This window comes from Leishmania major, chromosome 20, assembly GCF_000002725.2.
Source record: "Leishmania major strain Friedlin complete genome, chromosome 20".
Classification (NCBI taxonomy): domain Eukaryota; phylum Euglenozoa; class Kinetoplastea; order Trypanosomatida; family Trypanosomatidae; genus Leishmania; species Leishmania major.
Window position 1 is genome coordinate 300,020 of NC_007261.2, and position 14,686 is coordinate 314,705.

Genomic DNA, 14,686 nt, shown 5'->3' on the forward strand with positions numbered 1-14,686 from the left:
GGCGGCCGCATTAGCTGTCTATATATATATATATATGTATATATGTATATATATATATATATATATCGCCTCTTTGGCCCTCTCGGCGATATTGATCGCCCCTCCTCCTCCTCCTCCTCTCTCATCACCGCCAACAGCGCGCTCCTTCGCTATCCATTCGTGCAAACGCGCGCAGACTCGTTCCACGCAGCGTCCCTCCGCTCCTCGTCATTTTGCGTCTCTCTTCCTCGCTCTTCCTACCCGTGTCGTTCGTGAACAAGAACACCGAAAGACGTGCTTTTTCGACTCCGTCCTGCGTTCTCCTCTGCTTGCGAACATTCGTCTCTCTTCTGTTTGTTTGTTTGGCTTTTGATTGTTTCTTGCATTCGTGTGTGTGTGTGTGTGTGTGTGTGTGTGTGTGTGTGTTCTGGCCGCCCTTCACGTGCTGGTCCCTTTCCTTTCGGATTCGATTCGTTGATTCCTCTGCTAACCTGCGTCTCCACTGCGCTAGCCAAGCGATAGAAGGGTAAAAAGACGCAAACAGCGATGACAGCAGCGAGCCACCCCTGCAGCTGCGCACACCAACCACAAATAGCGAAAAGGAGGCGGGCAGAAAGAGAGGGCATACACCGTATCGTGGAAGCGTTGCCATCGCTGCGGATCGCTTCCTCACTTTACTGGCAAGCATAGACAGAGAGAGAGAGCAAGCGAAACACACACGAGTATCTATCCTTTCCTTGAGGGCCGAGGTTTTTTGTTTTTTCTTTATTCGCTTATTGCGGCCTGCTCGTAGCGCATCTCTTGAGGTGGGTGCCTCGATCACCACCAACACCCTCCTCGCACAAGCGCCCGAACACAAGCAAACACGCACATCATCCTTTCTTTGTCGGGGGAGGATCTTCGTTCCGTGTCTTGGCGTCTTATCTCTTCTTCGCCGTGTGCTCTGCTCTCGTGTGGCGGCTCGATTCGTTTGTTTTTTCCGCTGTTGTAGTAGTGATCATCGTCTTGTCGTCCCTCGAACTTTCCTCCCTCACGCAGTCTGCGTGTGTTTGGCGTGGTGAGAGCGGCCGTGCTGTGCTGATTCGGTGTGTGTGTGTGTGTGTGTGTGTGCGGCTACCAAAGCTGAAAATCAGAGCTGAAGAAAAGTACGACCTCCGACACCATCAACACGCCAGCAAGCGGAAAAGAAAATTATTCGTTTCTTTCCACCCCGGCTGTAGACACCCGTCGCACACACGCACACACGTGCAACATACCCACGTACGCACACCGTTTCCCACCCACTCAACCGCGAGGAGCATAAAAGGGCGCAAGGCCTTCACAAACACCGTCACAACACCGCAGCAAGAAACAAAATCGGAAAGGTGTCGATCCAGTCACATTGCATCGAAAAAGGAGGAGGGAGGTGAAAGCGAGGCAAGGCGTCGAGACACTGTAGATTTGCCCCTCTCTTCGTCGCCTGACTGTCTTTGCAAGGGTGCTGCTGCTGCAGCTGAAGCCGACATGTCCGACTTTTTCTCTTCCTCGAGTGACAGCAGCAGCGACGACGGCATATTCACGCGGCGAGTAGAGTTTCAGCCGCGGCAGCGTGGAGCATCATCCTCATCGTCTAGCGTTTCAGCTTCAGGGTCGTCTGCCACTCGTGAAGTAGTGACCTTTATATCGGAGAGCGCGCCGCCTTGCACGGTCGATGCGGTGGAAGCACCGGCTGCGGCAGGAGCAACCACCAGCCGTGCACGCTCACAGCTCCCTAATGTCGCACCAGTGGTGCTGTTGGAGAAGGTCGCCATTCAGACATCCCTGCAGAGCGCCTCTACGGGGTCCGAGGACAAGAGTAGCCCTGGCGAGTCGCCCGCTCAGCAGCGGCGGCGTCGCCGTGTTGCGGAGACTCGACCCTCAGCAATCAAGGGCACACTTGGTAGCCCTATCGAGCGGGCAACCGAGCCGAAACAGCATCGAGGACGCCGCTCCTCTCTCTCCAACCCTGGGTCTCCTTTAGAGCTCCCGCGCCCCAGCCGCTCGTCGAGTCGACAGCGACGCACCTCGGTGCACTCCATGAGCACCGTGGACCTCGTAGCTGCCACTCTAGTGCGAGCGTCGTCCAACACGCTGTCGACATTCACCAACAAGCGTGCAGGCGGTCGTAGCGGAGGCGGCGTTCGCCGCCGGCACCCTCGCGGCACTGCCACCACCTCTCTGGGCGCACTGTCACTCGTCTCGGCGTCGCCGACAGTCAGCGCTGTCAACGCCCGGCTGCTAAGCGATGAGGCTTACCTCGACATGTTCCACATCCCGGCCCTCATCGCGCAACTTTCGCTGTCGCTGATGGCGGCGAAGCCTGTTGACCCGCGTGCGTTCACCCGCGACTGGCTGGCTGACCGCCTTGTGAGCGAAGAAGATGAGGACGACGATAACGTTGATGAAGGTGGCGGCAGCACCAACAGTGGCAGCGGCGCCCGGGAGCAAGAGAGCCAAGCGCCGCCGAGCGGCACAGCCGTCCTGACACGCTCGACAGAGCTACCCAGCAGCACAAGCTTTTTATTCCAGGCCAGCGGCAGCACAATGGGCGACTTGGCCAGTGACAGCGGCGCCACAAGGCCATGCTGGACGGAAGTCTCGTGCCGCCAAGGTTGCTCGGGCCGACACTCGCGCCAACGCCGTCGAACCAACACGTCAGGTGAAGATGAGGCGGACGATATCGCAAAGTCACCGCTGACGGCCGACGGCGACGGGGACACAACCGGCACAGCCATCGAGCGGCCTGCGTCTGTGGGACACCCCACGCGCAAGCGCAGGGCTTTTGAGCGGCGCGCGCAGCGGAAGGATCAGAAGAGCGTCGCGACTCCGATGGCGTCGCAACAGCGCGGTGTCCACGGCATCAGCAATGACGCTGGATCGCGCAGAAACGAAATGTCCGAGTCCTCGAGGTACAGCACGAGCGATGACGCTGGCAGCCGCTCGCCTCGGCGTGGGTCGCTGTTGACCACGCTGGCACCGCCGCCCGCAGAGGCCGGCGAGCACAAAGAGTCGCAAGCGGCGGAGTGTGAGTCGAGCAGTCCAATGCAAAGAAGCGAGGAAACTGAACGAAATGCAACGGCAGCTGCGCCGAGCAGCCTCCCCCCTAAACCCAAGACTTCCTCGTCATCTTCGCCCTCGTCATCATCGTCGTCCTTCACCGCCTTTAGGTGTCCTGAAAATGATGGTGTGGAGGGGGCACGTGTGGAGCTTCAGTCGCGCCGAACAACAGTCGCTGGCTCCTCGACCTCTGCCGACGTTGACATTCCGTCGTCTCACCGCAGGATGACAATGGAGAGCGAGTCCAGCACCTCGACAGATGGGCTTTCAGCGCCGCATGAGGCCGCCCACAGCGGGCGCGAGGTACGCCAGAGCTCGAGCAGCTCACGCGCCGCTGAGACGGCTGTGAACGACGTTCCAGCTTTGGTGACGGCGGAACACAAGGGCATCCATAAGAGCAGCAGCAGCAGCAGCAGCGCTGGTGATCGCTACACTGGTGATAAAGGCGCCTTCACCAGCCCACCGCAGCGCCGCATCACCGTCATCTCAGCGGCGAGCGCATCTACAGTCGCCTCGGCCATTGGTCTCCTTGGCGCCAACGCCGAGGTCAACCTCAGTCCCGCTGTGCAGCAGCAGGAGCAGCAGCAGTGTGATGGGGCACACGGGCCGGCGGCACTGGCGCGTGACCGAGTTGGTCACACCAGCGGCCGAGCCACCGAGCTTTCTACTGATGCTTCCTCGATCATTCGCACAGAAGCCTCAGCGGCGAAGCGCGGCGCGGCCAAGGAGGAGTTTTCGAGAAGCGACAGCGAAGCAGAGGAAGGTGGAGAGGCAGAGCGTCACGGCAGCCACGCCGCGGCTGACAAAACTGAGCCTGTGCACAGTACGGCCCGCGGAAGTGAGAAGGATGCAGCAGACTTAGCAGAAGCGGCTGCAGAGGGCGACGGAAGGGACGGCGACGACGACGTCAGCTTCGCCATGTTTGTTCCCATCCTCGCTGTGGACGCGACGACGAACGAAGTGATTGACTACCGCGAAGCTGGGGTGTCACCGCCATCGGCGCCTGCGTTTTCTCCGACGAGCGGTGGCGCTTGTGCACTGCCGTCCTACCCCACCGTCAGCGCAAGTGGGGTCGGAGGCGGCCACCTTGCGCAGACCCACACCTCGACGGCTGTCACACAATCATCAGGCTTTCCTCCGTACGCAACGCGACCCGTCTCCTCCACCTTCAGCGTCTTGCCCACGCCGATGCTCGCCGACTTGGTGGTTGGCGGGGGGATGACAAACACCAGCTTTGGCCGACGCGGTGTGCCGAACACTAGTTTTGGTCGGCGTCCCGCGCCCATGACCGGTGCAGCAGGTCGCTACGTCGACCCGGCAACTGGCGTCATGACAGGGAGCTCGTCACCGCCGGCCCCGTTCATCACGCCGCACGCACCGATGGATTTGCCTGCGCTGGGTGTTGGCGATGGCGTCGTGGGCGGCGAGTCCCTGGAAAATCTACAGTTGCTCGGCTTCCCAAAGCTCCATTCAAACTTGGCGGCGGTCTCTGCGGGATCGGTTACTGGGGTTCGGGCAAGCGGCTCTGCTGTTGTAGCTGGAGAGGCCACTTCCGTGCAGGAGCGCAAAGCAGTGCAGGATGACGACGTCGCAGATTCCAATACAGCAGCGCCGTCGGCGTTCTGTCAATCTGCGGGGCTGCACGGCGCCACCGACGGCGCACGAAACACGAACCTGTCGCTCACCAAGGACAAGCTGGGGCCGGTAGCGGCATTATCGACCGCATCCTCGCCGCTCTCTTCTACGATGAAGCTCGAGTCGGCGCGCCGACTTGGCAAGCTGCTCGACCAGCTGCCCGCCGCCAAGTACGCTGCTGCCATTGTGTTCCTGGAAGGTCTGCTGAGCAGCAGTGGAGGCAGCAGCGACGCGGCCGCGACGCCAGAGAGCGAGTCGATCAGCATGATGGCAACCATCGGTGATGCGTCGAACCGCAATCGCGGTCTTCTGAACGTTACAAACGCAGCAGCCGACACAACACTGGGGGGCGTAGGCTTGTCGGGTGACGGGTCGTCGCCGCTGGTCGGGTCGATCACCCCGGGGCGGCCGTGGTCGGGCGCGTTTGGACCCGACCGGAGTCCGACGGGCCGGGCGCCGAGCTTTGCACACCTTGTCGGCGGTGGGAATGGCCAGGCGCCTGCCCTGGCAGCGAGCGGCCGCAACGAGGATGGCGTGGGTGCTTTAGCTATGGTTGGCCGAGCGCCGGAGGGCGGCCACTCGAGGTCTCGCTCCAAAGGCGGGTCCACCTCGGTGGAGGCGTTGGTGCGGGATGCACTCAGCCAAAGCGTGCTTCGATCACTTCCGCCAACGCACGAGGAGGTGCCTGGCAGCGTGCCCTCACTGCCTTTGCACTTGGAGGTCTCAGGGCGTGGCGCCAGCGACGGAACCAGCATTGGCATGCATCGTGTGCCCTCTCCCACACGGCTGGAAAACACGCATGGCGAGCAGTTCGCGAACGCCGCTACATCCACCGCACGCGCCAACACGTCGCGAGGGAACTCACCCGTCCCGGTTGTCCCTGGCGGCGGCAGCGATGGCGTCACTTCACAGCATCCAACATCCCAGTCAGAGCGCAGCAACTTGTCCTTCTACAAGCAGCCGTCCAGCACCGATATGTCGAACCTGCGTCGTCGATCTTCATCACCGTCACCCGGCGGGTATGTGCTCACTGCCACGGCGCTCCAGCAGTGGCAGCAGCCGCAACAGCAATCGGCGACCAAAAAAACGACAGAGGACCGTCTCGGCAGCGCTGCCGCCACCAGACGTCCACAGTCGCTCAGTGGGCCGCCGCCGTTGTCCCACACAGGTCACTCTAGCCTCGCCACGACGGGCATCTCTGTCAGCGGGCAAAAGCTTATGGGCGTGGCTGACCCGGACGAGGCCACAACGCCAGAGCACAGCACTGCACGCACTGCCACGGTCGCTGATGCACGGGGGGCGGACAGCGGCAACGAGGACCATCAGGGCGCGGCGTTTGGCGGATCTGACACCTGCGACCTTGGCAGCTACGCGGCACAACAACGTCAAAACCATGCACTGCAGCATGATCATGGTATCGTCTCCTCCTCTGACCAGAGCCTCGCCGCTCACGCAAAGGACCAAAACACCGTCGATCAATTTGCAACCACTGGTGTAGCGGCTGCGGCTGCGGAGCCGAGCGCGACCGTCGCACCGGAGGCGCTGGAGGGCACACAGCAGAGGTGCAGCAACGGGAACAGTGGTTCTTTGTCGCTGCTAGAGCAGCGCGGCGCGCGTGGCGACGGCAACGAGAGCACCCTTCTCCCACAGTGCGGCACCCATGAACAGTTTATGCCGCTCGAAGCGGCGGCGAATCCCATTAGCCTGCACGCGTATTCAGCGGAATCGGTGTCGTCGCTGCCGAGCGGCAGTGCGCAGATCACCAATTCAGGTGACGATGGCGGTGGCGGTCGACGCTCCGACAACGCCCCGGGATACTGGCCTGGAACCTTTGGCAACTCCCAAGTCTCTGGTTCATCTGCTGCGGAGGCCCCTCAAGAGCGACTGCAGAGCGGTCGAGAGCTCGGCAGTAGCGCCGCCAAATCCTTGTCTGCGTCCGCATGGGGGGGCAGCGGTGTGGTGGGCTGGGGCGGCATGGGGTCTGACTCTCTGTCCCCGCCTCTGCACGCGCAGCATCTGCACAGCGCCGGGAGCGAGCTGGAGTTCGAGGATATCAATCTCGGCGCCACTTTGCGGATGGCGGTGGCTCTCGCCGCTGCCGCTGGCACTCAGTCGGCGCGAACGGTGTATGGCAGCCACCGCAGTAGCAAAGACAGCATGAACGGGCCTGCCATCATGAGCAGCATCCCGAGCCAGTCTGCCGGGGCGGCCGTCGTTTCGGGGACGAATGTCGTGACGGCGGAGCCCGTCGCCAGCGCGGGTGTCAATGAGGAGCTCAGCAGTCTTGCCACAGCGGACGAAGCACACGTCAACGACCTCTTCGTGACCCACTCAAGCCAGAGCCCCCCTACGTTGCAGGGCAACAACCACAAAACCCTGCTACGCATGGTGGATGGCAGCGGCGCTGGCGAAGATTGCGCCTCTCTGCCGTCTTCGCAGACGGTGTCGCTGCTGAACACGTGCAGCGGCACCGTCGCCGAAGGGGGCGACGTGTCCGCGGCAACCGCGTCGATATTACCATCAGCGATAGCGCCAGTGGCGGACAGCGCAGACGGGGCCGTTCTCGCCACGCCTATTACGGCGGCGATGAGCCCCATCAGCATCGAGCCCTCGACGCAGTCGCCGCCGCTCTCGGAGCTGCCGATGGTCACGTCATCGGTTGTGGTCGCAATGAACTCGTTCTTCTCCCGAGAAGACCACGTCGCACCGGAGGAGCTGGAGGTGGTTCGCGAGGTCGTGGCGCACTACGACGCCTTCGCCTCCTTGGATGAGACGCAGCTGGAGACGCTGGTGCGCACAATGGGGAGGATGGAGCTGCAGCGCGGGGCCACCGTGGTGCGCGAGGGCGATAGCACGCTAGGGCAGCTGCTGCTCATCGTGTCCGGCAAGCTGACGATCTCGCGCAAAGGACTCGTCACCCGCACACTGGCACGTGGGCAGTTTTACGGCGAAATGGAGATGTCGTACCACGTGGAACGCAGCCGCGTCACCTTGACAGCCGCCACACCCACCGTGGTGCTATACGCGCTGAAGAAGGTGGACTATCAGAAGCTCGTCCTTCATGAGAAGGATGCTCGACGGTACATGTTTCTACAGTACGTCAACGAGTGTGTGCTGTTCAAAGGGCTCTCCCCCTCCATCAAGATGAGGTTGGCCGACTCGTTCCGCGTGTGCCGGCTGCGCAAAGGAGCCAAGCTGACAGAGCAAGGCGCGTCGGTGGAGTGGATGCACCTGCTCATGTCGGGCAATGTGCGCATGACATACCAGGCCCCGCCCAGTTCTGGTGGAGAGACGAGCAATTGGCCGTTTCCAAGGCGCTGCGCTGCGCCAGAAGAGGAGGCGCGCCACGCGATCACCACCTCCCACTTCTTTTCACACTTTGCCGGCTTAACCACACTCAGCGAAGCACACATGTCCAGCGCCGCGTCCGCCGCAGCGGCTTCGACGGTCGCCGGCACTTCCACGACACGGCACGGCGCCGCACCCAGCGCCATTACCGGCTCCCTGTCATCCTCGCTCACGCCGCTGGCCGTCGCTTCCCAGATGCCGTCTTCCACACTCTTGTTCTCGCAAGCGGCAATGGCGAGCTTGAACACAGGTGCTCAGCAGCAGAACCTGCTGGCAGAGCGCGCCGCGTCCTCGGCTGAGGCTTGCAAAGGAAGCCCTCTGATCAGCATGGTGTCGCCGTCACCTGTCGCCAACGCCGCTACGCCACGCACGCCACAGCTGCTGCACTTGCCGAACGCAAAGGCAGCACACGCTAACAACCGCGGCAAGACCGGTGACCACCTCGCAGAGCAAGGCGCAGACGATGGGTCGCCGCGGCCCAACAGTTCGCACCCTCGCAGCTGTCGACTACAGAGCCAGCAGGACCGCAGCGTGAGCGGCTGGCAAGGCCTTTCGCAGCCTAACGCATCGACAGCAGACTCGCTGGATACCGACAACACCAAGCCGCCGTCGCCATTGTCCACTTCAGCCTCTGTGCGGCAGTCGGCGAACACGCTGCTCGACACCACCCTCCGCAGCAACGCCGCGAGCACGGTGACGACCTCCCTCACAAGCACAGCTGCCGCCCTCGCCGGGGCAGCTGGCGCCCCAAAAACCGTAGTCGTGGTGGATCGTTCAAAGGGACAGCTGGTCGGTGAGACGGAGTTCGTGTTCAAGTGCAAGGGCCTCTTCACCGCCGTTGCCACGACACCCGTGCAGGCAGCGCGTATCAGTCGCCTGCACTTCGAGGCCATCATGACTCGTGCCGTCGTCGAGGAGATGAAGCGCAGCATGTTGTTGAACCCAGACTACTACTTTTTCGAGTTCACCGTGCCCGAGGCCTTGAAGGAAGACATGCGGCGCATGCTGTTCCGACTGAACGTTGGACCGGCAGCACGCCGGCGCACTCACCACGTGCAGCAGCAGCAGCAGCAGCAGCAGCAACGCTTTCGGCATTCGGTGATGGGGGTGGAGGGAATGATATCGGGCTCACGCAGCCGCGGCGGCACAACCGGAGGGAATAGAGACAGCGAAGCCGGCCGCCGCCATTGCAGGCAGAGTATGGTGTTATCGCACCGCATTCAGCGCGAGCATAACCGCGCCTCCCTCATGGACAACATAACGGGCGGGCCCGGCGGTTCTAGCAACGGTCCGAACGGGACGACCGGCAGCAGCGGTAGTAACAGTCACAGCACGTCGCCGCCGCTTGTCGCAGTGTGCGTGCACGACGGTAGTCGCGAAAGCAACGATGGCAACACCTCTCAGCCGGGGGGCAAGCGGCACCAGGCCGGCAACCGTCGTTTCCGCACCGCGCCGCTGGAGATCAGCCCGACGATGGCGCGCTTATCGACGGAAAGGGCAACCGCCGACAGCGTTGACGCAGTAGGAATGGAATCTTCCACATTGCACTATCTGGCAGCGCCAACTGTGTGCGGCGGGCCCTTTGCAAGCCCGGCAGTGGCCAGCACCGCTGTCATCTCATCTGGGAGTGCCGGCGAGGATTCGTCGTCGTTCACCCCTGCACCGGCGGCGACCATGGGCAACATGGGCAACGTGAAGGGGAAAGGCAGTAGCAGCGATGGTGATCACAACCGCTACTCGCGCGCCACAGCCCGCCTTACCACGGCTGGGCGGCGCACCAGCTTCACGAAGCACTCCTCCACCACCACAAGTCTCCGGCGCCGCGTCAGCACGCGTGGGGAGATTGTCTTCTCGGGTAGCCGCAACCTCTACCGCTTTACAGCGGAGGCGATGAGCATGAATGAGAGCATCGTTATCGCCGTCGTCGTGGATGGCACGATCATCCGATGGAACTCCGTCGCGCAGAGCGTCACCGGTTATGCGCCGTTTGAGGCGATCGGCAAGAGCGTGTTCGACTTCATCGGGTCCGAGGACGGGCGTCAGCACATGCGCGACACCCTCGCCGTCGCCGCGCGTTTTGCCGGCAGGTGGGAGCAGTACAACATGCGAGGACTGCAGGAGCAGCGCGTCTTCCCGTTTCGCCAAAATACCGGACTCTACCAAGTCGGTCTAGCGCTCTCAGTCATCCCGTCCAACTACGCCAAGACAGCGGAGGTGCTCCTGTTAATTGGTCGGGAGGGCAAGTATCGGGCAGCCAGCACGTACGCGGCGGATGTGGCCAAGTGGCTGGAGGGGTCCCTAAAACCGCAGCTGCGCCAGTTTCAGCGCCGCATGGTGCAGATCGAGTCGCACGGATGGCAACTGACGGCCGAGGACGCGCTGCAGGTGCGCGGAAACCTCGATGCGTGCATGTCCATGGTAGAGCAGTTCACAAAGTTTTCGCTGCTCAACATGGATGTGGTGAGTCAGTCGTGGCGACCGGTGCGAGTTTCAGCACTACTGCGCCGCTTCGCGGTGGAGGCGATGGCGTTTGCCCGACAGCAGCAGCATGAGTACTACTGCAACATCGACTTGGTAGAGCCCAAGGCAGAAGTGTTCCTTGACTCCCCGCAGGTGCTCGCTATACTGCGGCTTCTGCTGGGCGACGCGCTTCAGTGCCCCAATATGGGCGACAACGGGAACGCGATCGTCGTACATGCGGAGCTGCGGGTGACCGTGGTGGAGCCGCAGGACACGAACCAAGTGCCGCTGAGCATCGGAAGTCCTGTCGGCCGCGTGAGCAGTGGCGGCAGTAGCGCGGGTGGCTTTGCCAGTCTTTTCGCCCCGCCGAACATGTCGTCGATGGCGCCGCCAGAGAACCACAGCAGCAGCAGCAGCAGCGCCGCCGCTGCCCACAAACTGCGTAACGTGGTGGCCTCGCCGTCCGGGTCGGTCAAGCCCAGTTATCCGGTGATCCACATCCCAGTCTCCGCGGTGCAGTCGAGCAGTGAAGTCGCCCCCCTTATCCCGTCGGGTGTCAGCCTGCCGCACCGGCCTCTGCCACGCGGGCATTCGCCGCCGCTACACGCGCAGAAGTCCCATCAACACCACGGAAGCGATATGGTGCTGCCCAGCCATAGTCACGACTCTCCTCTCGTAGCCCTGGTAGGCGAAAAGCCCCCTGGCAGCGGCGGCAGCGCCCAAGGTGGGGCGGACGGTTCCCAAAACTCTGCCGCGGTGGGGCCTACGCCTGGCTCTACGGCGTCGAGCGGGGCCGGAGTGCGTGGTCTCTCAAGCGCACCCATCTCCAACACCCTCACCGCCACGCTGCGGCGCATTCGCTTCGAGCTTCGTGACGACGGCCCAACAATACCGAGCCTCCGCGGCCCCGAGGCAGTGGCGAGCGAGCGCACGCGCGACCACGCGTCACCAGAGAGCGCTTCGGTCGATAATTCTGCAGCACTCAACTCGACCTCGCCAAAGTCGACCTCGTGCACCAGCGAGCGAGTCGCTGGTGAGGGCGCCGGTGCCGGGGGCGGGCCCAGAGCCGGTCTCGAAGCCAGCAGGAGCCTCACTTTTGCAGCAGTCAGCGCGCGCCGTGGCGCAGAGCTCGAGCAGGTGGAGAAGATACTGGCCAACCTCGGCGGTGTCGTGTACGGCTTCACGCGGCCGGAGGTACCTGGGAACGTGGTGCGGGTCGAGCTGCCGCTGCTCGTCGTGCCAGGCTCGACCGATGACGGGCGGGATGAAGAGAACGGAGGCGGTGGAGGCGGAGGCGGCACAGCGGCGCCGCCGTCCAGTGCTACGCGCACCTTCACGGTGATTGTCGCCGACAGCAACCGCCTGCATCAGCAGCAGCTCTGCCGCGTTCTTTGGGCGCGGCAGCACGCGGTCGTCCCCGTCACAAGCTTTCGCGACCTGGGGCGCAAGTTGGAGATGAACACTGCCGATATTCTGCTCATTGACCCACTCCACATCGACATCGCATCCGAGGACTACGAGTCGCTGTTGGGCGACGACCCTTTCGACGACATCCGTGTTCTGTCCGCACGGCTGGCGCTTGTAGTGATGGCGTCTGACTTCAGTGACTGGCGCGTGCAGAAGCTGCTGAACCGGCACGCCGTTGTGGAACTGCCCAAAGTCGGCTCCGGCGCCCTCGTCCACATTGCGATGCAGGAGGCCGAGCAGCTCGTCACGGAAATGCGGGACGAGGAGGAGCGGCTGGATCTGATTCGCCGCACCTTCACGAACAGTTCCACCGAGCGCCACAAGATCGGCAAACGCATCGGCAAAGGTGCCTTTGGAGACGTGTTCGAGGTGGAGGACACGCTGACGGGCGGCAAGATGGCGATGAAGCGCATGCGCCTGCACGACGGACTGCTGGCGGACGAGGTAGTGCAGGAAATCTTAGCCATGACGACGCTGACACATGAGAATATCATTCAATACTTCTACTGCGAAAAGGAAAGCGACACGCTGCTGCGCCTGTACATGGAGCTGGCGCCTGGCGGCACGCTGCGTGACAAGATCCGGGAGACGCCCGGAGTGCCGCTGCCCTTCGAGGAGATTGTGCACCACCTCTCGTGCATCTGTCACGGCCTCGCGTACGTGCACGAGAAGAGCTACGTGCACGGGGATCTCAAGACGGCGAACCTTCTGCTCGGCACGCGCAATCGCACCAAGATTGGTGACTTTGGCACCGCGAAGCATTTGGCGCCGCATCAGCTGCTCTACACGATGGTCGGCACCCCGCAGTACATGGCGCCGGAGGTGCTTACCGCGGATGTGGAGCAGCGACTCGGCTACGACTTCAAGGCCGACATTTGGTCGCTGGGCTGCATCGTGCTGGAGATGGCCACTGGCAGCCCGCCGTTCGCACACATGGAGTGCGCGCAGGGGATGGGGATCATCAAGTACCTCACCGAGCTGACGGACACGCCTGACCTGTCGCCGCTATTCTCCGGCAACCCGCTCGTGTACGAGTTCGTGAAAAACTGTCTCGATGTCGACCCCCAAAACCGCCCGACGGCGCAGGAACTACTGCACTTTGACATCTTGGAAGGCGCCGTGGCGAGTCAGCGAGCGGAGCGGCTCGTGCGGCGTGCGGAGATGCTCTACAAACTAAACAAGTACGCCGCGATGCGCGCCGACGGCGGCGGTAGCCGGGGTGGCGCCGCACGGGGCAGAGGCCATGACGGCTCAGAGGACAGCGAAGAGGCTGAGGGTGACGATGGCAACCACAGCAGCCTCTACGACAGTGGCGTTCTCTTCTCCAGCAACGGCAGCACCGCTTACGAGGAGGAGTACGACGAAGAAGACGATTATGACGAGAACGACGAGCTGAGCGAGCACGACAGCGCCGAGGATGTGATGGAGGGCGACAGTGCCCTGAGAGAGCAGCGCGACCAGCAGCACTCCCCTCCTACATCGTCATCCCCGGCTTTCATGCCTGAAGGAGCGAAATAGCGAGTGATGAGAGAAGACGGAAGGATCAACGAAAGTGCGTGCGTATGTGTGTGTGTGTGTGTGTGTATGTTGGAGGGAGACGGGGGCCGAAGCGCTACGCTGGCGCCTGGCGTGTCTTGCTTTGCCGCCGTGGGTTGTCGATGTACATTAGCGGCAGGGAACAGAAGCGAGTGCTAGATCATACCACTACAATTTCTGTGTCTGTTCCACGTCATCGGGCGCGCCGCCTCCGCCCACCCCCCCCACCGATCTGTCCCCCGCCCCGCTCTCTCACTCACGGCGTCTCCCTTCACGGCTTCTCGCTATGGCGGGTCTGTGAAGCCTCCCCTGTGTCGGCACCGCCCCATGCACCGATGCGGCAAACAAAAATGAGAGAGAGTGATGAAAGGGAGAGACGCACACGCATACACAGTGGCTTTGCGTGTGCTCGGCGCGGTTACGGATGAGGGTGTCCGTCATGCCGCTTCTTTTGGGGTTGCTTCTATCGTAGTGGTCGGTACGTAAACGCTTGGGGGTGTTGGGAGGGGTGGGTGAGGGGTTAGAAAGTGCACGCACGGATGATACGCTGTACCGCTTATTGGGCATAACTGCGCTGTCTGCGCACACAAGGCATGTATGAATGTAACGCAAGGAAAGCATTGCCGATCGTGACGAAAGAAGAGAAGAGCTTGTGGCACGTGATGTGCGCGCAGCCAGAAGTGCGGTCGCGGTGCGGACTCCTTGTTCGTATTTCGCTCCCTCCCTCTCGTGAACGCGTATGGGTGTAGTCCATCAAGAACGAAGGTGTGCGATTGGCAGCAGCGTCTATGCCTTGAGTACCAAACTCCGTAATACCTGTGCGAGAGCCGGTGAGCGAGAGGCGCGCACACACACAGAGAGACACTGCACACACACACACACACAGACATAAAGACACACGCGGAAATGCGGCCGTGGAGGACAACGTGAACGTACACCAGTGATCTCCCAGAACAGTCGCCTGTTCACCTTTCCTCCTCCCCCAAATCCCATCACGCGAGTGTCTGCCCTCACAGCCTTTACGTTGTGTGTATTCTATATGTATATATATATACATATATATATGTGTGTGTGTGTACATGTGTATTGGTTTGCACCTCCACCTCCGCCTTGTGTTGTTTGGTTCTTCGCTACGCGCATGTCCGCACACCCACGCCGCCACGCGACTCTTCAGCCCTCCCCCCCC

At 62.1% G+C, this 14,686-nt stretch overlaps 1 protein-coding gene across 1 annotated transcript; it reads left to right on the forward strand.

Moving 5' to 3' along the window:
- Nucleotides 1–1,482: 1,482 nt before the first annotated feature.
- LMJF_20_0770 (putative protein kinase) lies at nucleotides 1,483–13,482 on the forward strand (the record flags this gene model as incomplete). The annotated part of the gene is made up of 1 exon (XM_001682777.1): nucleotides 1,483–13,482. The coding sequence occupies one exon, from the start codon at nucleotides 1,483–1,485 to the stop codon at nucleotides 13,480–13,482; it is 12,000 nt and encodes a 3,999-aa protein (XP_001682829.1).
- Nucleotides 13,483–14,686: the final 1,204 nt, after the last annotated feature.